Source organism: Oryctolagus cuniculus, chromosome 12 (assembly GCF_964237555.1).
Source record: "Oryctolagus cuniculus chromosome 12, mOryCun1.1, whole genome shotgun sequence".
NCBI lineage: Eukaryota > Metazoa > Chordata > Mammalia > Lagomorpha > Leporidae > Oryctolagus > Oryctolagus cuniculus.
In genome coordinates, this window is record NC_091443.1 from 19,516,691 (window position 1) to 19,542,372 (window position 25,682).

The following is a 25,682-nucleotide window of genomic DNA, read 5'->3' on the forward strand; positions in this document are numbered from 1 at the left end:
TTATTCTTCTAGGATCTGAAGCAGAAATCAGAGCACAGACCTCCTATATTTGGAGGACAAGGTCGTTTTTCCCCCACCCTGGTTCCTGAAAGCTTTTTGCAGATTGTTCCAGGAATAAGTGTGCAGCTGTCTGCTACAAGGCTTGGGGGTGGGGTCTTGCCAGCTGCTACTAGCTAAGAGCTGAAATTGACCAAAATTAAGCAAATTTTACTGTTTGAAACTTCTCCTGGGAAATTTCAAGTTATCAGTAGACTCCTGAGTCCCAAGATGGTTAAATCAGGTTGTACCAGTACAATGTTGTTTAAGTGGTGAGTCAGATTTATTGTTTCCTACTCCATCATCTTCCCAGAATCCTCTCTGTTTTTAAAATTTTATTAATACATAGCAATGCCTGTTTGTGTATTATCTGTGGTCATATTTGTACCACAATGGCAGAATTGTATTATTGTTACAGAAATCGTGTAGTTTGAAAGCTTAAAATATTTGCTATCCTGCTAAGAAAAAATAAATGTTGATCTTTAACATTTTTCAGATATTTAAGGGTGGCATTAATTTTTGGCATCTTATTTGATTAGCTACCTTCACTAGACAGAGACAGCTTTATTGTGTCTATCCTTTATATGTTTGCATATTGGGGAAATGGCTATTAGGTGGGCTCATGGACCCCCTGGACTCAAGCATTGCTAGACCTTGGCTAGGAATCTATTTAATTATTTGGCCTCCACATGTCTTCACTTTGATAAAGTCCATGAGACTCTGGGTCAGTCAGGTGTTAATGCCAGCTAGGCCCTTGTGTCCAGTAGACTTCATGAGTGTTCCCTGTTCCCTGGTTTACCAAGGTAAATGCTTATAGCTCTTTTGGGGGGAAGCAATAGTAGATTCTTACCGGATGTATTTGCTGGCATATTGCAGGTTCCTCCTTCTCGGGAACCCAGCCTTCTTTCAGTTAGTAACAGAGTTATAGGAGATTCTGCAAAACTTTGGTATACAAACTCTGGACATTCATTCCTTCTCTTGACCTCATCTTGACCTTCTCTTGACAACTAATCTCCCCTTTACAAATGCTGTGTTAGTCACATTTGCCTTGGAGTGCATATTAAGAGTGCTCCCTGTGCTTGGAGTATTCCTCCCTCAGATGGCTCATTCTTTAGGTCTTTGTATAGGTCTTTGCTTAAAATTTACTTTCTTAGGCCTTGCATGATGACTTTTTTTTTTTTTTCCATGATGACTTTTATCAGATAATCATTCTCTTCTCCACTACTCTGTACTCCTTTTTTCTTCATAGTTCTTACCATTTTACTGCTGCTATGTTTGTCACTGTCTTCCGCTAGATCTAAAGGAGCAGATTTTCCCTCTTGTCTGGTATTAGTATAGTCTGGCATGTAGTAAACTAAATTCGTATTTGTTGAATGAAGAATATTTTGAGAGAATTTAAATTTGCTAATTATAGTATTGAATGCAATAAAGTTGTTTTTAAAGACTTATTTATTTATTTGACAGAATTACACAGAGAGAGAAGGTGAGGCAGAGAGAGAGAGAGAGAGATCTTCCAACCGCTGGTTCACTCCCCAAATGGCCACAATGGCTGGAGCTACGCCAATCCAAAGCCAGAAACCAGGAGCTTCTTCCGGGTCTCCACATGGGTGCAGGTGCCCAAGGACTTGGGCCATCTTTTTTGCTTTCCCAGGCTATAGCAGAGAGCTGGATGGGAAGTGGAGCAGCTGGGACTCAAATCCATATGGGATGCCAGCACTGCAGGCGGTGGCTTTTATCTGCTACACAACAGCACCGGCCCAGAATGCAATAAAGTTTGTAAAGTACTAGGCACATGTCTGGGACATAGTAAGCAACTAAAAAAATTAATCATCACCATTTCATCATTACTTGACCATTTTATATACTTGTCGAGTTTAAAAAATTTTTAAGTAGCTTAGTTTCCAAAGTTCTGAGTAGCTCTAAATGTAAATTCCTTTTTCCTAAGTCAATAATTGTCAATTTATATATATAAATTAAAGATCATGGGGCCAGTGTTGTGGCACAGCGGGTTAAAGCCCAAGCCCATAGTGCCTGGCATCCCCATATAGGCGCTGGTTTGAGTCCCAGCTGCTCCACTTATGATCCAGCTCCCTGCTAATGTGCCTAGGAAAGCAGTGGAGGATGGCTCAAGTCCTTGGGCCCCTCCACCCGCATGGGAGACCCGGGAGAAGCTCCTCGATTTGAATTAGCCCAGTTCCGGCCGTTGCGGCCATCTGGAGAGTGAACCAGCAGATGGAAGTCCTCTCTCTCTCTTTCTCTTTCTGCCTCTGCCTTTCAAATAAATAAAATAAATCTTAAAAAAAAAAAAAAGGTGGTTGTTTATGCACCATATCTTACATCTCAAAAGAATTGAAGTAAAGTAAAAATATAACTATCTTAAATGATGATAGATTTGTTAAATGAGTTCAGTGTCTTTTATGATGCTGAAGTTTTTCACTGTGCCTTGGATATCTAATTCATCCTTAAGACTCCATCTCAAACATGTCAGCAGTAATGGATAAATGAAAAGAAGTTCTTTTTTTATTTTTAAAGGATTTTTTAAAAAGCATTTTACTTATTTGAAAGGCAAAGTTAGAGAGAGCGACAGAGATCTTCTATCCAATAGTTCACTGCCCAAATGGCTGTGATGGCTGGGGCTGAGGCAGGCTGAAGCCAGGAGCCTAGAACTCCATCTGGGTCTCCCACGTGGGTGGCAGGAGACCAAGCACTTGAACTGCTGCCTTCCCAGTCGCATTAGCAGGGAGCTGAATCAGAAGTGGAGCAGCCAGGATTTGAACTGGTGTTCATATGGGATGCTGGCGTTGCAGATGGCAGCTTAATCTGCTGCACCACAGTGCCAGCCCCAACTTAAAAAAAATTTAAATTAGGAATCTTGTTTACATTTTCTGCCTTGATCATGTCACATATTTCCAATAATGGAAATCTTCTGAAATAAACTGGATTAATATGACTGCTGGTTTTCAGTTATTTGGCCACCATGAAAAAGCCTTTAAGGTAAAACATAGTCTTTTTAAAATGCCTTACTTATATTGTTTTGAATTCTTTCTGGTTGACATTTACTCTTCTTGTGATCAGTGATATTATAGTCATAAATATGACTATAATGGGGTTTATAGTGACTACTATGGGGTTTATCAGTTGTGTGGTAAGCCTGCTGGTTTGCATTGTTGATCTGTCATATGATTAACATTTATTAATAATAGATTAATAGATACAAATTTATAAGACAAAATCAGTGACATGCATAGGTGTTCTTATAGCAGCTTCCCCTCTTCAGTTTTACCAGTTAGCGTTCCCCACCTAGAACTGTCTGGGTACTAGGAGCCATTTGTAGTTTACCAAACTTGCCATTCAGTTTGCATAGCAGTAATGACACTGATTTATGTATCAGGCTTGCCACATGTAATTTGTGTTACTTAGGGCAAGTAATTCAGTTTCCTTATCATAAAGTAAGATTAAATAGGATCCTCCACCCCTTAAAAGTGTTATTGAGAGTAGTAAATGAGATAATTTCATGTGAAGTGCCTATGTGAAGTGTTTTGCTTGTTGCTATTCCCATTTTTCTGGAGGATTATTCTTACTCTGACTGGAATTCAGTATTTCATTCCTCTTACCACATTAGATTGGTGAACCATTCTCTCAAGTTCCTATGTGATGATGAGAAGGAGCACCAGATTGTCAACTATTGGTCTTAGTTGTCCTTTCACTGTATACCCTGTGTGGTGGCTCTGACCTCATCTGTGCTTGCTTCTCAGTTCTTGTAAGGGGTTAAGCTCTATCTTGCTTTTCCCTTTCAGGAAAACTATTTGTTTCATTTTTACCTGGTCAGCTTTTTCGTCTTCCTTGACTTAAACATCACTTCCTCAGCAAGCTTGCTTGTTCTAAAACCCTTCTTTACCAATCTTCTATCTTTCCCTGTTTTCCCTGTTAGGTTTTCTTAAAGCACCCAGGACCTTTCTTTCCATCTCATTTATTAAAATTGTAATTAGTTATTTCTGTGATCACTTGTTTCATTGCCATTCCTACCTTGGAGATTCTTTCCATGAGGCCTTGCAAGGAAACCGTGTCAGTTGAGATCTCAGAGCACAGGGTAGGTGTGAACTGTTGTTCTTGTTGCTAAAAAGTATTTGCTGAATTAAAGAATAACTCAGTTTCGTCCTTCAAACTCCCTATTCTGTTAATAACTCCCTCAGCAGTGTTAATACTGGAGTTTGTATACATTTTGTCACACATTAATGCATTCTTTATATTTCTCTTATTAGGCTATAAATTTTGTACAGATACAGTAGAGTATATATTTTATTTTTTAGTCTTTTAAAGATTTATTTACTTGAAAGACAGTTTATGGGGGTTGTTTCTTCCATTTGTTTGTTCATTCCCTAAATGGCCACAAAGCCAGGGCTGGACCAGGCTGAAGCCAGGAGCCAGAAATTCCATTCAAGTCTCCCACGTGGGTACAGGGACCCCAAGCACTTGGGCCATCTCCTGCTGCTCTCCCAGGCCATAGCAGAGAGCTGGAATGGAAATGGAACAGCCAGGACTTGAACCTGGCACCCATATGGGAATGCAGGCACTGCAGGTGGCATTCGTACCTGCTGTGCCACAGTGTTGGCCCCTGTTTATTTTCTTGATTGAGCTTTCTACTCTAGTAACCTTTTTAAAAAAATTAATGGTGCTTTTTTAATGAGAAAACTTAGATTTTTGAATTCTGCTTTTTTTCATTAAATATGTTAGCATTTTTCTCATTTTTTAATGTTAATTACATGATTTTACCAGGAACATATTTTCATTCTGTAAGTTTATCATTTATCAACTGTGTTTTGTTGACTGTTTATAAAATTATTCTATTTTATACCTAATGCTTGGAGAAAATTCTGCAAATATTTTTGTGTTCAGATGTACTTTTTCCTTAGAATTTTAAAACCAGAATTACCTGGTTAAAGAATATGAACATTTCTAATACTGTTGATGTTACCCAGTAGTTACCAACCTTTCAAAAATATTGTATCTGATGACATTCCTACAGTAATTAAAAAGTTATTGTATTTTGTGAAATTAAAAAAGTGATAACGTAAATTCATTTTAGATAGTAGTAAGGCTGAACATTTTTTCCTATGTCTTTTTGGGCCATATTGTATAAATTGTCTTTTTGTGTTTTGCTCATTTTTCTGTTGAGTTGTTCTGGCTATTATTATTATATATATATATATAATATAGTTATTAATACTATTTTAATGTTTTGCTATCCTAATTTTCATTAAGCAATTTGTTTTGATAATTGAAGATTAGTTTTAAAGATTTTATTTTTTTTATTTGAGAGAGAGAGTTACCGAGAGGGAGAGACAGACAGAAAGATCTTCCATCTGCTGGTTCTTTCACCAGATGGCCACAACATCCAGAGCTGAGTTGATCTGGAGCCAGGAGCCAGGAACAATGTGGATGCAGGGGCCCAAGTACTTGGGCCATCTTCTGCTGCTTTCCCAGGAATGTGAACAGGGAGTTGGATCAGAAGAGGAGCAGCCAGGACTCAAACTGGCACCCATATAGGATGTTGGCATTGCAGGCAGAGGCTTAGTCTACTAAGCACTGGCCCCAGAAGATTTTTTTAATTGGGAAAGACCTAGTACATTTTTCATAATATGGATATATTTAAATAACTAGTAATTCAGTACATTTTTGCATGTATAGTAGACATTATTTTTCTAAGTAATATTATTTTCCAAGAAACTCAAAGCATATTTATTTTGTAAACTAGGAGCCTTTTGTGGCAGATGAGTACATTGAACGTCTTGTGTGGAGAACCCCAGGAGGAGGCTCTAGAGGTGGACCTGAAGCTTTTGATCCCAAAAGGTGAAGTAAACCCAGTTTTTCACATAAACTCAAGCTAATGCTACAAATTTGTGTTTGACTGTTGAGGTTACTGTTGGCATTCATGTTTATATTTTCGTACAGTTAGTCAATAAAGTCCACCAAAGACCAAAAGAGAATATTGGAAGTTTGGGCTGTGTTTTTCATTTTACATTCCTTTTATTTTAAATGCTTATTTATTCATTTATTTGAAAGGGGAGAGAAAGAGATATCTTCCATCCATCGATTCACTCCCCACATGCCCACAAGTTAGGGTTGGGCCAGGCTTCATTGAGAGAGAGAGAGAGAGAGATATCTTCCATCCATCGATTCACTCCCCACATGCCCACAAGTCAGGGTTGGGCCAGGCTCCATCGAGAGAGAGAGAGAGAGAGATCTTCCATCCGTCGATTCACTCCCCACATGCCCACAAGTCAGGGTTGGGCCAGGTTCCATCTGGGTTTCCCCTGTTGGTGGCAGAGACTCAAGTACTTGAGCCATCATCCACTGGCTGCCGCTTGCTTCAGTAGGAAGCTGGATCCCAAGCACTCAGATACGGGATGTGAGTGTCTTAAGTAATGGCTTAACTTGCTGCACCACAGCTGGTATGAGGGAAGGGATTTTATTGAGCATAAGAATTTAATATTTTCTTCCCTTAGTAATCATAAAGGATTGTTATACAATAGCAACATGTTGAATAGGTTGTATTAAATACAGTAGTTGCAGAAAGTCACTGAATTCTGGAATGGGTAATACTATTTTTATATAGTACATTCTTGACTGTTTAAAATAAGCTATAGACTATGAAGTTTGTTTCTATCCTGGAGTTTTTATGGGCATTCTGGGTGAGGTTTTCATTCACGTCTGAAATTATCCCCTGAAAAGTCAATAAAGACTGTCCATATTTTTCAAATGTTATGCTTGTTTGAAAGCTGTGTGGCTTGGAGAGAACTATGAAGAAGTCATCAAATTACAGACTTAGTCTTTTCACTGAATAAATTCCTAGCAAAGTGCTATAGAGAAAATTGACAAGTTCATCTCAGCTCAAAGAACTCTTTTTTTTTTTTTTTAAAGATTTATTTATTTATTTGAAAGTCAGAGTTAAACAGAGAGAGGAGAGGCAGAGAGAGAGAGAGAGTCTTCCATCTAACGGTTCACTCCCCAGTTGGCTGCATCGGCCAGAGCTGTGCTGATCCAAAGCCAGGAGCCTCCTCTGGGTCTCCCACGTGGGTGCAGGGGCTCCAGGACTTGGGCCATCTTCTACTGCTTTCCCAGGCCACAGCAGAGAGCTGGACAGGAAGTGGAGCAGCCGGATCTCGAACCAGAGCCCATAGGGGATGCTGGCACTTCAGGCCAGGGCGTTAACCCGCTGCGCCACAGCGCTGGCCCCTCAAAGAACTCTTATTAGGACTTTATTTATAAGTGAATTGTTCAGTTCCTTTTGATTAATAATAGATTGATAGATACATTTTCTGTCTTCATTTAGATTATTAGAAGAATTTATAAATCACATTCAAGAACTCCAGATAATGGATGAAAGGATTCAGAGGAAAGTAGAGAAATTAGAACAACAATGTCAGAAAGAAGCCAAGGAATTTGCCAGGAAGGTGCAAGAGCTCCAGAAAAGCAATCAGGTAAACATTGAGCTAAGTGGTGAGCAGTTTGTATAGGCCATAGTAACTGTCTCCTTCCAGCTTGTATAGCCCATAGTAACTGTCTCCTTCCAGCTTGTATAGCCCATAGTAACTGTCTCCTCCCAGCTTGTATAGCCCATAGTAACTGTCTCCTTCTAGCTTGTATAGGCCGTAATAACTGTCTCCTAGCTTGAAGGGTTTTTTTTTTTTTTTTTAAGATTATTTATTTGAAAGGCAGAATTACAGATAGAGGGAGAAGCATGAGGTCTTCCATCTTCTGGTTCACTCCCCAAATGGCTGGAGCAGGGCCAATCCAAAGCTGGGAGTCAAGCGCTTCTTCCAGTCTCCCACATGGGTTCAGGGGTCCGAGCACTTGGGCCATCTTTTGCTGCTTTTCCCAGGCCATTACAGGGAGCTGCATTGGAAGTGGAGCAGCTGGGACTCAAACTGGTGCCCATATAGGATGCAGGCGCCACAGGCGGAGGCTTAATGTACTGCACCAGAGCACCATCCCCTAGTTAGAAGCTTTTAAAAAAGTTTAGTCAGACGATAGTAACTATTGAGCTTTTGCTTTGCCATTGTGGTCTCATGAGATGAAGTGTTAATAAGTTGTTATCAAATACTCCTGGCATTGGCTTGCTACTAAGTGTTAGTTTGGGATCACAACACTAGAATTTCAAGATCAAGTGGTATCCTGTTTATTGTGGTCTTTGCTTTACTTCTAATAATGCAAATTTTCAAGAATGTACTTCAGTAGACCTATATTTTGACTATTTTAGTTGGCATTTGCATTCTCTATAATCATAAAACAAAGTAGCATTAGACCAACTATTGCCTGGATCAGGTTTTTCACTAAAGTAAACCTAGTCTAGGAAATGTCAACTTTGAAGCATATGTCCCAATGAGAGCTGTAGTACTATGGGAAAAGTAGATGCTGAACTCTTCCTTGGCCATTTTGGAGTGAAACCAAATCACTTGATTGGCACTGGGGCTCAGTAGGCCAACCTTTGTTGTCACTGTCAGGCCCTAGAATTAATCTGGAACCCATGAATTCTTCCTGTGGGCTGAGCCTGATCTGGAATTTGATCACCTTGGTTTGAAGAGCATTTGTTTAGCATTGTTGCTTCCCAAGAACCGTTTGTTCTTTTAGTAGTGTTAGGGATTAACAAGTTGATTTCTGCTAAAATTTCATTTATTTATTTACTTATTTTTTGCTTAAGCAAATCAGCTGTGAGAAAATGTCTTATTAAGGAAGTCAATAATTTAAATAAGATAGGAAGTGTGTTGTTTACTAGTCGAGGTGACAGTTTTCAAATATTTCTAATGGAGTTTTTACTTGATAATAGAATTAATAGCTAAACTAAAAACCTGTGGAACATACTGCCTGATTTTTAATTGCAGCTCTATCACTTATTCAGTATGTAATCTCAGGCAGTTTAACCTTCTTGTGCCTCAGTTTTTCTTTTTTTGTTTTTTTAAGATTTATTTATTTATTTGAAAGTCAGAGTTACACAGAGAAGGAGAGGCAAAGAGAGAGAGAGTCTTCTATCCACTGGTTCACTCCTCAGTTGGCCACAATGGCTGGAGCTGCGTTGATCTGAAGCCAGAAACCAGGAGCTTCTTCTGGGTATCCCATGCGAGTGCAGGGGCCCAAGAACTTGGGTCATCTTCTACTGTTTGCCCAGGCCATAGCAGAGAGCTGGATAGGAAGTACAGCAGCTAGGACTCAAACTGGCCCCCATATGGGATGCTGGCATTGCAGGCAGCAGCTTTACCTGCTACAGCATAGCACTGGCCCCCTCAGTTTTTCATCTATAGTATGCTTTGTTGTGTGGGTCAGCGTTTTAAGTAAATACATATAATAGGCTTAGAACAGTGTATAGCGCAGAGGAAGTCCTTGGGCCGGTGCCGTGGCTCACTTGGTTAATCCTCTGCCTGTGGCGCCAGCATCCCATATGGGCATCAGGTTCTAGTCCCAGTTGCTCCTCTTCCAGTCCAGCTCTCTGCTGTGGCCCAGGAAGGCAGTGGAGGATGGCCCAGGTCCTTGGGCCCTGCACCTGCATGGGAGACCAGGAGGAAGCACCTGGCTTCGGATTGGCGCAGCGCTGGCCGTAGTGGCCATTAGGGGAGTGAACCAAAGGAAGGAAGACCTTTCTCTCTGTCTCTCTCTCTCTGTCACTGTCTATAGCTCTACCTGTCAAAAAAAGAGAAAGTCCTCAATTAACTGTTCACAACTTTTTCCTGCTCAATTTTTTTTTTTTTTTTTTTTTTTTGAAAGGCAGAGTGGACAGTGAGAGAGAGAGACAGAGAGGAAGTTCTTCCTTTTTCCGTTGGTTCACCCCCCAATGGCCGCTGTGGCTGGCGCACCGTGCTGATCCGAAGCCAGGAGCCAGGTGCTTCTCCTGGTCTCCAATGCGGATGCAGGACCCAATCACTTGGGCCATCCTCCACTGCCCTCCTGGGCCACAGCAGAGAGCTGGCCTGGAAGAGGGGCAACCAGGACAGAATCCTGCGCCCCAACCGGGACTAGAACCTGGTGTGCCAGTGCCACAGGCGGAGGATTAGCCTATTGAGCCACGGCGCTGGCCTCCTGCTAGATTTAAAGTAAGAAGAAAGTACAATACTGAATGGCGGCAGTTCTGCTATAAGCAATTCTAAGGCATTCATTGCACACAGTTTTCATCTACCAGAGGACAATAAGTTCCTGGGAGAAGGGAAGAAATATTTTAGAATTCAGTGTACCTTTGCCGTAAAATATTTGTTGCAGTCTTTTAACAGCTAGCAAGAACAATTTTACCTTGTATATAGTATTAACATTGCTTTTTAAATATGTGAACTGTACTGTATTTTTTAATAAATATCTTTCAGTTCTGTCATTTTTTGTGCTTTTCAGAGAGTTGTTCATTGTCTGATTCCTTCAATGTTTAGTCATTGTTTCAGAATCACTGTTCAGGAATAAATGGTACTGAGTTATTTTGTTAAACAGGTTGAAAGTAGCCTTGTTTTGATCAACACATGTATTCTTGTAAGTGTGCTAATTTTAATATTAAAAGGGTAAAATCAACTTGCTTAAAAGATTTTCAGATCATATTATATAAATGAGCGTGGACTAGTTTTATAGAACGTCTTATAATAATATTACTTCATTGTTATCTTTGCAGAGTGTAGTGATGAGATTGGCAGCTTAGTTTTGATGCATATTAACTTATATAAAATGAGTTCTCTGATTGTGTTTTATGCTTGTGGACATTTTCCTAGGTTGCCTTTCAGCATTTCCAAGAACTCGATGAGCACATTAGCTATGTGGCAACCAAAGTCTGTCACCTTGGAGACCAGCTGGAGGGGGTAAACACACCCAGACAGCGGGCAGTGGAGGCTCAGAAGTTGATGAAATATTTTAATGAGTTTCTAGATGGAGAATTGAAATCGGATGTTTTTACAAATTCTGAAAAGGTAAGCACTGGCAGAGGATAAAAAAAAATTTTAGTGTTAATAACAATGCTCTAATTATGAACTTCAGTTAATACTTTTCAGAGTCCGACTTCAAATCATTGAGTAGCTGATGTAAATTTTTGTTATTTTGAAATGTAAATTAGCACATTGGCCTATAGATTACTGATGGAGTATTATTATTCAAATTTTCAGTTGGATTGCCTGGTACTTTTATTTATTACATTATGTATAGTTTAGAAATGCCAGGGTAACTATGTTCATGAGTACTCATATTTCCTTACTATCATTGATTTTTTATATTAACAGAAATTCTTTTTTATATGTAACATATATAGGGCCCAGCACTGTGGTGTAGCAGGTAAAGCTGCTGCCTGTAGGGCCAGCATCCCATATGGGTGCCGGTTCATGTCCCGGCTACTCCACTTTCGATCCAGCTCTCTGCTATGGCCTGGGAAAGCAGTGGAAGATGGTCCAAGTGCTTGGGCCTCTGCATCCACATGGGAGACCTGGAAGAAGCTCCTGGCTCCTGGCTTCGGATTGGCGCAGCTCCAGCCGTTGTGGCCATATGGGGGGTGAACCAGCGCATAGAAGACCTCTCTCTTTCTCTCTCTCTGCCTCTGCCTCTCTGTAACTCTGCCTGTCAAATAAAATAAATAAATCTTTAAAATATATATATATATGTAACATATATAACATGAGCGTTATATATGTAGCAACCTAAATCATTGGTAAGTGAAATGTCTTCCTGTAAAGGATTTCAGAACTTTCCATTTTTATTAGTTGAATAAAAGTCTCTAATAAAAAGTTAAAGCTGTTTGGACCAAGGATAATAGAAAATCTGAATTAATTGTTCATGGTAATTCTTTTTATTGCACTAGTCACTTAATCCTGGTTTACAGGTTCATGGAATTGGCTTCTCTATAATTTGGTAAGATTTGGTAATTTGCCTCACTTTCCTCCCCTCAGGGGAAGATTTCATGAAAAGAGGACATTCTTATGGATCATAATAAATACACAAAACATTGTCTACTCATGTATTGAACTATTCCACATTTGCTCCATAAAATATCTCATATAGTGAGATGTTAAAAGCTAGATATTATTGAAGTTCACTTTGAATAAAGCAACACATTTTTGTATTACTCTATAGGGTTGTGGAATTTATAATTTTTAGAAATCTTTGAAAAATGGTTACTGATAGGTAAGTCTGTATTTTGAAGAATAAGTTTCAGGAATTTGCAATATAGAGTAATACTGATAAGATTAACTTCAAGAAAAATATGATACTTACAAACTTTGTAAAATACTGACAATCTAGTTTTGTACATTTATGTAATTTAAAAAAACTTTTCTAAAAGATTTATTTGTTTGAAAGGCAGAGATACAAAGATAAGAAGAAAGAGAGAGGGAGAGTTTCCCATCTGTTGGTTTACTCCCCAAATGGCTGTAATAGCTGGGGCTGTGCCAGGCCAAACTCTGTCTTGGCCTCCCACATTGGTGGCAGGGACCCAAATCCCTGGACAATCATCTTGTTGCTTTTCAGGCACATTAGCAGGGAGCTGGATTGTAAGTTGAGCTGCCCAGGATTTGAACCAGTGCTGATTTTTTTTTTTTTAAAGATTTATTTATTTATTTGAAAGTCAGAGTTACACAGAGAGGAGAGGCAGGGGGAGGGGGGTCTTCCATCCGATGGTTCACTCCCCAGATGGCCACAACGGCTGGAGCTGTGCCTATCCGAAGCCAGGAGCTAGGAACTTCTTCCAGGTCTCCCACGCGGGTGCAGGGGCCCAAGAACTTGGGCTATTTTCCACTGCTTTCCCAGACCATAGCAGAGAGCTGGATCGGAAGTGGAGCTGCTGAGTCTCAAACCGGTGCCCAATGGGATTCCAGCGGTTCAGGCCAGGACGTTAACCCAGTGCGCCACCGCGCTGGCCCCAACCAGTGCTGATTTGAAATGTCAGCACCGTAGATGGCTGCTTAACCTGCTGCACCATGACACCAGCCTTTTATGTCATTTTTATACTGACATGTATATATTAGTATATAGAAGGTTTGAACACTATACTGTTTTTCAGGATACTTTATAGACTTTTATGTTTTAGGTTTTTCTAAACCTAAAACATATCTAAACCTATCTGTTTATAGATTTATCTTGTGAAAATACTTGTACATATTTTTATATATAAAAATTATCTATAACTCAAGTCTCATACTTTGGATTATATCTGTCAGATTATATAGTATATTGATGCTATTTTATAAAGAAAATGCAGATATTTTATTCCCTGTGAGTTGGCCTGCTTAGATGTATACAGTTCAAATTAGTCATTAGCTAGAGAAATATGTGACTTGGAGAAATTAAAATGGGATGTCAGCACATCATGCTCTTTTCCTGCCTCCTTAGTCCTTTTCCATGTTATAATCTTTGATTTTCAGAATCCTCTTCTTCCCTGAGAACATGCTGCTGTGGATCAACTACTGTCTTTGCATGTGTGCTGATTATTTTCTCCTCCAGTGGCAGCTTATTGTTCTTTGGGAGATAATGGCTGTTGATCCTGATGAAGTGTAATACACTGCAACTTATTTAAGAGCTACTTTTGCTTTAAACAATTTTATAAAATAATCAGCTGTGGGAAAAACAAGCATCATGGTACTTGGTACATTAAGCAGTGTTTGCACACTTCAAGTTATAAGGGCTTCTATCTCTTAGAAAAAGACAAACTCTTAATGGAAACATGGAATTGGCTGTGAGTCAGGCGTGTTTCTTAAGGCGGTATTGGTTAGATGAAATGGTGGACTTGGCTAGCACTACCGAAGGGCGTGATGAGGAGTACTTCTTGTACCATATGCAGGAGGAATGAGGGAATGTTTGGTAGCTGCAAGTGACCGTGAACTGCTGACCAGGAGAGAAAAGATAATGGAAGCAGAAACGCTATATTCAGTATCATTTGGAGCAAGAAGTAGGATCAGGCTGTGCTGTTGTTATCTATAGTCGCTTGCCAGAGTTCACATGGGTACATAGGAAAATCTATATTGATGTTCCTAACTCTTCCTTTTGTTTGTCTCTTTTTTTTAATGTAAAAAAAAATGAATCCTCAAAATTAGTTACTTAAGTTGTGTCAAGATAAAATTGGTACTAATTTGAAATTTAATTAAATGTGAACATTATATAACTTCCCTATACTATTGTGTAGATAAGCACAAATACCTGTAATTAAATAATTTTGAACCTGTTGTTTAAGTCTCTTAGTTCTGCAACTTAAATAACTAGGTGCATTTCTATATAATATTTCATTTAGGAGACTTAAAAATAAGTCTTATCTTTGGTTTTAGATTAAATATTGTGAATTTATCTGGTCATTAAATGAGAAACATTTGTTGGTTTATTCTCTTAAGGTGGAATATATGCAGCAGTATGTCCTATCATTTTCATAAATCCTGTTTATTGTTTTTAAGTTCATAAACTTAGAGATTTACACTTGTTTTCAGCAAGTAATGATGTGAATTTATATATCTTCAGAGTAAACACAAACTGTAGATTTCATTGGGAAAGGTTATCGCATCAAAAAAAGAAAAGAAAAAAAGTCACAAATTTCAGTGACAGAAAGACAAATATTTGTATTTTATTGATTCACATTTGGTGACACCCTTGGTAGATTCTTGCTGCTTGCAGATTTTATTTATTGGGAATTTTTAAAGAAAATTTATTTGGGGGAAGGCCTGTTTACATATACAGGGAGATACTAACTTTTCAATATTTAATTATCTTTGATATTCATAAGAGTTTTTAATAAAGTTATTGCTTTTTAATCTATTTATTAATAGATAAAGGAGGCAGCAGACATCATCCAGAAGTTGCACCTAATTGCCCAGGAGTTACCTTTTGATAGGCAAGTTTATTTCTTAAGAGCTAATTTGAATATGTGTTGTAATTTTACAAGATGAAATTATGTTTTTTTCTCTTTATGATTTTCTTTGCCCATGAATTCAATAAGAATTTACTGAGCATCTCCTTTGTACAAGATATAGTACAAAATACTGGATTGAGAAATAAGGTCCACTGTTAATATCTAAATTTAATGATATACCCTGAAATAATTTTAATCCTTTATCTTCTGAAAAAGTTAATGGAGAACTTTGAGATTGACTTAAGTAAAAGTTTGAATTTTTGTATTGAACTTGGAGGACCAGGGAAGTTGAAAACAGGGAGAGATTAAACATGAGGCTATTCAGTTGATTTTCCTTTTTGTAGATGAGGGTTTTAAGGTTTTTGTGGTCTTGGGTAACTTTGAAAAACTGTTGAAAAGCTATAGAATTTTTTCAAAAAATTAAGATACACACAGTGCATTTTATAAATTTTCAAGGCATTTTAGACTCCTTAGCCTATCCACAAAACACTTTCTAGAGACTTCAGGTTAAGAATCCCTGTTTTAAATGCCAGGCCGCAGGTGGGCATTGTGGCACAGTGGGTTGAGCCTCCATTTGGGATGACTGCATCTCATAAATCATTACTGACCGGAGTCCCGGATACTCTGCATCCAATCCAGCCTCCTGCTAATGCATCCTGGGAGACTGTATAAGATGGTTCTAGTGCCACCCATATGGAAGATCTTGGTGGAGTTTCAGGCTACTTGGGGAGTGAGCCAGCAGACTGAAGATCTTTCTCTTGCTCTGCCTTTCAAGTAGATGAAAATAATAAATATTCATTTAGTAAATGCCAGGTCCAGGGCCACTGTTTACTTTGAGTTCATCATAAAATAAATTTTCCACTGAGAAGGAATTTTTTCATGATTTCCTCTAGTTTATGGGATGCCAGGCTCTTTAATAAAATCTTGGTAGTATTAGTTCCTCTATGTGAATCTGAAAGAAATATGACTTTCTATATAACAAAATCTTTTGGTGATACTTGAAGATCCTCAGGTACAGACAAAATGTAGATAAATTGCTACACTTAAAGCTTCAATGTTGTCTATGAAATGTACAATGAATACTCCCAAATGGATGCATACATACATACACATATATGTGTATTTATACATGTATTACTCTCAGCTCAGATTCATCGTAAAAGACGAGCAGTAATAATCACGTACCACTTTTTAGCTATTAATAACCTCATAAGCATTACGATTTAACGTGCTGTAATAATTTTTAAAATCTCCCACCCAGACCTCTATATCTCATTTTAGAGTTGGATGATTTACTTGAATAGGTAAAAATGTCTAGCTCAAAATAGGTACACAATGATGATTGGCTACATCCTCCATCTCATTCTCCCTTCTGTTCTTTTGCACTTGAACACAAACATGTAATACTAATAATAAAATGACTTCTTTACTTTAATACTAATAATAAGATGACTATCTTCTTTACCCCTCAACTACGTACCTCTCTCGCTGTTTTGTTTTAGCCCCTTTGCTGAGCTTTAATGTATCTTCAAATATATGTATTTGTATATATTATATATGATATATTCACACAGGACAATATAACCTTATAAATATTTTGTATTTACCAAATCTTTCTTTTTTAAAGATTAATCTTATTTATTTGAAAGGCAGAGTCATAGAGACAGAGGAGAGGTAGATAGATAAAGATGTTCCTTCTGCTGATTCACTCCCCAAATATCCATAACAGTTGGAGCTGGGCCAGGCCAAAGCTAGGAGCCAGGAACTCCATCTCAGCCTTGTACATGGGTGACAGGAACTCAAGTACTTGAACCATCATCCACTGCTTCCCAGGCACATAAGCAGGGAGCTGAATCAGAAGTGGAGTACCTGGGACTTAGCCAGCACTCTGATGGAATGTGGGTGTTCCAAGCAGCAGCTTAACCCACTGTGTAATCACTTACCCTGGTATTCTAGTTTTTGACGTTGTAAAGGTTGAATAGTTATTCAGCTAGTCATGTTACTGGATATTTTTTATGATCTCTATTTGTTTTTTCTAGTTTTAAAATGATTGATTTATATATTTTATCATTAATCATTTTACTTTTAGTAATCACTTTTTTTGTTTGTTTTGACAGGCAGGGTTAGACAGTGAGAGAGAGACAGAGAGAAAGGTCTTCCTTCCATTGGTTCACCCCCAAAATGGCTGCTGTGGCTGGCGCACTGCGCCTATCCGAAGCCAGGAGCCAGGTGCTTCCTCCTGGTCTCCCATGTAGGTGCAGGGGCCCAAGTACCTGGGCCATTCTCCACTGCCTTCCCGGGCCACAGCAGAGAGCTGAACTGGAAGAGTAGCAACTGGGACTAGAACCTGGCGCCCTTATGGGATGCCTGTGCCACAGGTGGAGGATTAACCAAATGAGCCATGGCGCTAGCCCCTTGGCAATCATCTTATTATTAGTATTACATATTGTTTTACCATTGTTTTTATTTTTAATAGTAACAGTGAAACTTTATTTTTAAAAATCCTTGTTGGGAGGGACGTACAAATAATGAAATGAATTTAACATGCTAGTGAATATGAGTAGAGGCAGTAGCTTAGTTTTGAGACTGGCTGGGTTATTAGTGTGCTATGCAGAACTGTTCCTTCTTTAGTAAGGGAATTTATTATTCCATTTAAATTTCCCAAGTGAGAACTAGCTACACCATCAGAATTTCCTAAATTTAATTATGTCATGCTTTCTATCAGTACTCTCCTAATTTTGTCTGTCTTATATATGTGGGTGTATATACATAAAATAACTTTCAGATTTTATAACAGTTTTATAGGAAAGTTGGCAAAGATAGTTTAGAGGTTTCCCATATATTTCTGCACCCATTTCCTCCTTTTGTTACATCTTATGTCACCATGGTTTTTTTGTTAGAACTAATGGATCTCATTATTCATTTTTATCTTTCAGATTTTCAGAAGTAAAATCCAAAATTGCAAGTAAGTACAGTACTTGAGCCATTATCTGCTCCCTGCTAGGGTACATATTATTGAAAAGCTGTATGGGGCCGCCGCTGTGGCTCACTTGTTAATCCTCCATCTTCGGTGCCGGCATCCTATGTGGGCACTGGTTCTAAGTCCGGTCGCTCCTCTTCCAGTCCAGCTCTGCTATGGCCTGGAGGGCAGTGGAGGATGGCCCGAGTGCTTGGGGCTTTGCACCAGCATGGGAGACCAGGAGGAAGCACCTGGCTCCTGGCTTTGGATCGGCACAGCGCTGGCCATGGTGGCCATCTGGGGAGTGAACCAACGGAGGGAAGACCTTTCTCTCTGTCTCTCTCTCACTGTCTATAACTCTACCTGTCAAATAAATAAATAAAAATAGAATTAAAAAAAAAAAGAAAAGCTGGAATAGGAAGTGAAGTCTGGACTCAAACATGCACACTCTAGAATGGGATGTGGACTTCCCAAGTGATGTCTTAACTGCTTTTCTAAGTGCTCTGCTTTTCTAAGTGCTCACCCTGAATTTACCATTTAATTCCGTGTTTCTATAAGCTCTTTGGAGTATATTTACCTTCCTAAAGGTCTTCAAATAAGGATGACAGTTGGATTTCCTGGGAATATTTTTGTTCACTACAGATTAATCTCAAATTCAGGTGTTCACTAAGAACTGTATTTTCTTCAAGAATGTAGTAGATCGAATACCACCTATTATCAAGATAAAATTTCATGTTCATTCACCATTGTTCATGAATGAGGCATCTAAACCATAGTAAAGTGTCTTACCAAGTCATTCTCACCTTTTCCATAACTTCAGGTTTCAGATTTTTCCTATTTTTGCTGTCAGAACTGGCATCTGGAAAGGTTTTTTCTTATGAGCTGCTGGTTTAAATAACAGACACAAGGAGCTCAACTATTTTATAACTTTAGAAGTTTTTTTGTGTCTTTGAATATATAGACATATATACTATAGTATATTATAAGGGCTAAAATCTCCATGTTGTTTTTGTAATTTTTTTAAGAGAAGGCTAGATCCGCAGTCATTATACTTGCAAATAATTCAGATATTCATAAATACTTTGGCTATCTTATACCTCAGTATAACTGGATGACTGTTTCTAGGTAAATATCATGATTTAGAATGCCAGCTGATTCAGGAGTTTACCAGTGCTCAAAGAAGAGGTGAAATCTCCAGAATGAGAGAAGTAGCAGCAGTTTTACTTCATTTTAAGGTACATAGAAAAATTTTTAAAAATTTTAAATAAAAACTAGTCTTTAAGATTGAGAAGATATTTCATGTTCTATATATTATAGTCTCAGATTTTCCTGATAGTTGTGTAACTATGTTACAATAGAAAATTTTTATTGTTTTGATAATTTGTACATTTTATGTCTCTCTTCATTGATGATATTAAGTATTTAATATTTAAATAAGGACTTGATATTCAATAAAATATCAGTGAGTTTTCTGTAGTTTAATAGAATCATGTTATCTGCCTTCTTGGTTGTCAGTACATCCTTTTTTCAGTCAAGTGTGTTATAATAGATCCAAAGCAAAGACCTGACTGTAAATATCTGGTGGAATGTAGCAACCAGGGAGTAGATGGAATTTGACTTGTGAAGTAAAAGCCTTAAATACAGGGAATCTCAGGTGTTGAATACAAAGAAATGTCATATTATGAGCCATCTTCCTGGAATTTGAATTGGAGAGTAAATCCCTATGAGGTTATTTCTGTAAAGAAGAGGTTTGAAGAAAGACTCGTCCTTCAGGTGTTTCTTCATTTTTTATCAGATTAGGAAAATGGAAGATGTTTGTTGGACTTTTCATTTTGGTAACTTCTGAATAGAGAGTATTGAGAATGGCTCTTGAGACAGTATAGTGATTTGTCAGTAGGCAAAAATCTCAATATAGCAAGTGTAATATGATGCATTAGTTTGTTTCAACACATTTTATTAAAACTACCAGTTAAACACAGCTCTGTCTAAACTCTTGCAAGAGAGAGAAAATGCTTTGAATCTAAGAAAGAAGAAAATGTGCATGGGTATGCAAAGCTTTTTCTCAAGACCCTGAGTCTTTGTGTGTATGTTTGTGTGAATTGAAGATTATCATAGGACAGAAATTACTGTAAAGAATTCAGTTGTATCAATTTTCTTCATTCAGTCTTTTTTTTCCCCTTCTTTCAGTCTTAAAGTCCAACACAGATATAAACCAGCTGATAAAATTTCTTGAAAGTGTGAGAGAGGGCGAGGACATATTAAGTTATTGATTCACTATAATTAATCTAACAGCTATTACTATTGACTGTTCCCCGGGATATAGGACAGCTTTATTATATATAGAGCTTCTTTTATTGGGGTGATTTTTGTTACAGTTGAAACAGATCAGTGGTAACAATATGTTTCTTCTTCCTAGGGTTATTCCCATTGTGTTGATGTTTATATAAAGCAGTGCCAGGAGGTAACATTTCAGTACACTTCATTGGATTTTATTTTATGCTAATTTGTGTTTTAAAACCACCTAAAATTGTTTATTATGTAAAATGCCTTTGTTGTGTAGGGTGCTTACATGAGAAATGATATATTTGAAGATGCAGCAATACTCTGTCAACGTGTGAACAAACAAGTTGGAGATATCTTTAGTAATCCAGAAACAGTACTTGCTAAACTTATTCAAAACGTATTTGAAATCAAATTACAGGTAATTTTAAATAATGAATTAAGCACTTCTTGTCAATGTATATTTTTTTAATATTAGAACATTGTTAATTTAGTTTACTTAAAGTACTTGTGGAAAAATGGAATTAAAAGATAGGTTTATTTTGATATAAAAGAATTTTGAAATCTGTGCATAGGTTTTTATTTTCCTTTTTTTTTAAAAAGATTTATTTATTTTTATTTGAAAGAGTTACAGAGAGAGAGAGAGAGAGAGAGGTCTTCCATCCGATGGTTCACTCCCCAGTTGGCTGCAATAGCTGGAGCTGCACTGATCCGAAGCCAGGAGTCTCTTCCCAGTCTCCCGTGTGGGTGCAGGGGCCCAAGGTCGTGGGCCATCTTCTACTGCTTTCCCAGGCCATAGCAGAGAGCTGGATTGGAAGTGGAGCAGCCGATTCTCCAACTGGTGCCCATATGAGATGCCGGTGTTTCAGGCCAGGGCGTTAACCTGCTGCGCCACAGCATCGGCCCCTAAGCATAGGTTTTTCATAATTCACGTACTCTGAATTTTTTTTTCTTTTTTCTTTTAAAACTTTTATTTCGAGTGAGACCCTCCCCCCCCCCCCCAATCTTCTGGTGCTGCCCCCAAAGGCCTAAAATGGCCAGAGGGAGGGCCGAAGCCAGGAGGTGGGAGGGCAGTGTCTGATCCCAGGTGGGTGGTAGAGGCTCTCACCTCTGGCATGGGGAGGGAGTGGAGACGGGCAGCATTACCAGGAGGCAAGAATGGAGAAGTAACCAGGAACTTACACAGGGTACTCAAGAGGCGTCCCAGTGGCTTCCACCCTCAGCTTGTGGTTTCTGTGCCCACCCTGGCTACAAATCAGCTGCATTTAAAGATCAGCTCATTCCACTGAGAGAGTTCCACCCCATCGAGTGGCTGGGTTCAATTCCCACCTCGTTCCACCAACCCAGCATCACACCCCAATCCAGAAGCACCTGTGTTGGCTTGGGGCTAGGATTGCTGACAACTGGAGACTGTAATGTCCAAAGCAGTGTCACTGAGCCACCCTCCCAGGACTTGGGAAAGTATCTTTTGGGTTATTAAGACCCTCACAGCATGGCGGGACAATAGGCTCCCCTGCCCAACCCAAACCAGGCCAGACCTTGGTATTACTCCATAAACTCTGGGAGACGCCCACCCAGCACAAGCAGGGCCAGGAAGCTGCCACCACCCTCCCTCACCGCCCAACCCCAGTACGTGCTGCTCAGCTGAGGAGCCATCAGGGGGGTGTGATATCCCGGTGAAGGTTCCATGGCAGTGTCTGGACTTTTTGAAGACCCTTTCTTTAGGGACCTTAGAAATAGTAATCAGTTAAGGGCAAGGGAATGCTAGTATCATGCTTTTTAAATAATGTTTTGATATTCATCAAGGAAAAAGTGTCAGTCACCGCCATCAGGGTACGTGCGTGAAGTTTGTATAGCTCTAGTAGTAGAGAGATACTGTAGTAAGATAGCCTCAATTTTTGTTCGTCTTCATTTTGCCTGATAGATGACTTTTATAGAATTAAACAAGAATTATAAGTTTAGTCTGTAGAATTTTTAGTAATGATATCAGCTTAAAAAGGAAAAGCACAGGAATTTAATTTACAACCTTGAATGCTGTAGCACTATACTTTCAGGAAACACTTCCTAAACTATGTTTACTGCTGGATTAAGCAACATTCAGTATATTTTTTGTTGTTGTTGTTGTTAATGCAGTTTAGGACTTTCAGTAGCCTTACAAGTTGTGATTCTTTAGAAATGGGATTTTAGTGTACAGCATTTCTCACATTGACCAAGAAACCTTATTTTATAGTCATGCCTGGTAATATCTAAAGGGACACTGGCACTGCCTGGACCACAGTTTGGGAAATGTGCTGTAAGACATTGATGCTGGTGGTGTGGTTTCAGTTGTTTGATTGAATTTGTTTGTCTGTTTTAAATACCTCATGAGGCAGAATAAGCCAGTTTCAAAAGAAAGGGTATTTCTAAACTCATAATACTTACTCCGAAGACTGAACGGGATTTTCTGCAAGCAAATAGGAGAAACAGAAAATAAAATTTTGGTTTTTTTAAAGGCTTATTTATTTATTTGAAAGTCAGAGATCTTCCATCTGATGATTCACTCCCCAGTTGGCTGCAAATGGCCGCAGCTGGGCCAGGATGATGCTAGGAGCAAGGAGTTTCCTCTGGGTCTCCCCTGTTGGTGCAGGAGCCCAAGAACTTGGGCCATCCTCCTCTGTTCTCCCAGGCACATTATCAGGGAGCTGGATTGGAAATGGAGTAGCTGGGAATGGAACCGGTACCCATAGGGGATGCTGGCACTGCAGATGGGGCTTAATTTGCTGTGCCACAGTTCCAGCTCCTTTTCCCCTTTTTAATTTTTATGATTGGTCTGTTTCTCTGAATTGCCTTTGAAGATTTATGTATTTATTTGTTTGGCAGAGTGACAGAGGGAGGTAGAGAGGAAGAGGGAGGAAAGGAAGGAGGAAAGAAGAACACAGAGAGGGAGAGAAAAGGAGGGATGGAGCAAGGAAAGAAGAAAACAGAGATTTTCCATCTGGATGTTCACTTTCCAAATGGTGATAATAGCCAGGAGCCAGAAACTCCATCTGGGTCTCCTACAGGGATGGCAGGGACACAAGCACTTGGGCCATCCTCCACCTCCTTCCCAGGCTTGTTAGCAGGAAGCTGGATCAGAAGCCTAACAGCTGGCACTCGAACTGTAGCTCCAGTTTGGGATGCTGGCCTTGCAAGCTGAGTCACAATGCCAGCCCTTGGTGTTGCTTTCCTGATTGGATTTTAAGTCAGTGTAATTCAAACTATGGAAGAATTTTAGAGACAAAAAAAAAAATCTTGGGGCCGGTGCTGTGGTGTAGCGGGTAAAAGCTGCCTCCTGCAGTGCTGGCATTCCATATGGGCGACAATTTCAGACTCGGCTGCTCCACTTCCAATCCAGCTCCCTGCTATGGCCTGGGAAAGCAGTGGAATATGGCCCAAGTGCTTGGGCCCCTGCACCCACGTGAGAGACCCCAAGGAAGCTCCTGGCTCCTGGTTTCAGGTCGGCACAGCTCTACCCGTTGCAGCCAATTGGGGAGCGAACCATCGATGGAAGACCTCTCTCTCTCTCTCTCTCTCTCTCTCTCTCTCTCTGCCTCTCCTTCTTTCTCTGTGTAACTCTTTGAAATAATAAAATAAATAAATCTTTAAAAGAAAAATCTTGGGAAGTTAAAGAATTTAATATTTACTTAATTAATAGAATGTTGACTTTTTTTTTTCTTTAGGGTTTTGTGAAAGACCAGTTAGAAGAATGTAGGAAATCTGATGCAGAGCAGTATCTCAAAAACCTCTATGATCTATATACAAGGTATATTTTTAATTGTTAGAAAATAATAATCCATCTCAGATTTTTTAAATAGAAAATGGGGAAATATTCAGGTACGTCTGAATAACATTTTGTCAGATAGCAGTATGCCTTTTAGCATTAAATGCATGGCCATATAGAGTAGTAATATGCAAGAGCAGTGTTCTTAGTGCATTAACCTTAGGAATTGGATGCTATGCTTTATGTTAATGTTCTTTAATGATGAAACATAAGACCTTATTTAAACTTAAGACTCAACTTTTTTTTTCTGAATTTAATTGTGGCTGTTTCACTATTCTGTATCATTTTCACCTATAAATTAGTGTAGTTACATTTATCTGAAGTTAAAACTTGCAGAAAATTCAAAAGGGAGTGATATTTGTAACAAATAACAATTTCAGCTTTAAGTGATGTGAGAATTTGTCTTGTACTTTTAAATATTTGTAATCTATTGTACTTTTTTTCAAATATCTGTATAGTCTATTGTACTTTATATATATCCCTGTTGAGCTGCTCTCTGCATCCTAAGTCGTATTCTCCCAAAGTCTAAGAAGTTGTTGCTTAATTAAAAGCATATTGTAAAAATACATATTTCTTAGTATTGTTACTATACAGATGCTGTCTCAGAAGCTTCATTGGAACTTTTGTTCTTGACCTTTTCCAATTCTATTGCTTTTCTTCAGTGTCTTCATTTTGAGAGAAGGTTCTACAAAAGTTACCCTAATGAAGAAGTCCCAGTCAAACACAAGATTATTGTGTACCTATCTTCAACAATAGGAGATAGAAAATTAGAGGAAAGTTCACGAGGACAAAGAGGAAAGGGGCTGAACCGAGAGCAGATCTCCCAAGGCTCTGTTTCGGGTGCTCTGTGGCGAATGGCACTCGAGCATACTTGAGGCAATGGAGTCTTTTGCCACTGTTGTCATGTCTAGACTGCTTCTTTACCTCACAGTTTCTTCTCCTAGAACATCCAGAGGTGCTTGGGATAGTTGTCAGTCATAATGTGATTTTTAATATTCCATTCTAATTTATATAAAATCCTGTAGAGCCACTCTTTGCATCTTAAGTACTCATCTTAAGGATTAAGAAATGGTAGTTTAATGTAATTCATTAAAGTCAAATTGTAAACGTATATTCCTCAGTACTGTTGCTATACCTAAATAAATATACATTAATCTTTTTCTCCCCCTTTTCCATCAAAAGAACCACCAATCTTTCCAGCAAGTTGATGGAGTTTAATTTGGGTACTGATAAACAGACTTTCTTGTCCAAGCTTATCAAATCCATTTTCATTTCCTATTTGGAGAACTATATTGAAGTGGAGACTGGATATCTGAAAAGCAGAAGTGCTATGATCCTACAGCGTTATTATGATTCAAAAAATCATCAAAAGAGATCCATTGGCACAGGAGGGTGAGTGTTCTTGTTAAATATTATAGTTAAAACTGAAGAGATTAAGAACTTTTTTTTTTCAATTTGGGCAAGCATAGAAAATATTGACTGTCATTAGAATTTTCTTTTTCCTTTTTTTAAGATTTATTTATTTATTTGAAAGTCAGAATTACACAGAGAGAGAAGGAGAGGCAGAGAGAGAGAGAGAGAGGTCTTCCATCCGCTGGTACACTCCCCAGTTGGCTGCAACGACTGGAGCTACACCGATCCGAAGCTAGGAGCCAGGAGCTTCCTCCGGGTCTCCCACGCAGGTGCAAGAGCCCAAGGACTTGGGCCATCTTCTGCTGCTATCCCAGGCCATAGCAGAGAGCAGGATTGGAAGTGGAGCAGTCGGG

At 38.8% G+C, this 25,682-nt stretch overlaps 1 protein-coding gene across 2 annotated transcripts in view; it reads left to right on the forward strand.

Annotated features, from left to right (window-relative positions):
- EXOC5 (exocyst complex component 5) overlaps positions 1-25,682 on the forward strand; it is a 57,128-nt gene that overhangs the window by 5,755 nt on the left and 25,691 nt on the right. The window contains exons 2-11 of one of the 2 annotated variants that reach the window (XM_051822216.2): positions 5,792-5,886; positions 7,370-7,517; positions 10,776-10,970; positions 14,796-14,860; positions 17,815-17,843; positions 18,963-19,072; positions 20,254-20,298; positions 20,398-20,538; positions 23,816-23,898; positions 25,099-25,308. In XM_051822216.2, the coding sequence (XP_051678176.1) occupies positions 5,792-5,886; positions 7,370-7,517; positions 10,776-10,970; positions 14,796-14,860; positions 17,815-17,843; positions 18,963-19,072; positions 20,254-20,298; positions 20,398-20,538; positions 23,816-23,898; positions 25,099-25,308 (1,121 nt within the window). The remainder of the gene's footprint in view (positions 1-5,791; positions 5,887-7,369; positions 7,518-10,775; positions 10,971-14,795; positions 14,861-17,814; positions 17,844-18,962; positions 19,073-20,253; positions 20,299-20,397; positions 20,539-23,815; positions 23,899-25,098; positions 25,309-25,682) is intronic. The other variant, XM_051822217.2, reaches the window with a different exon arrangement.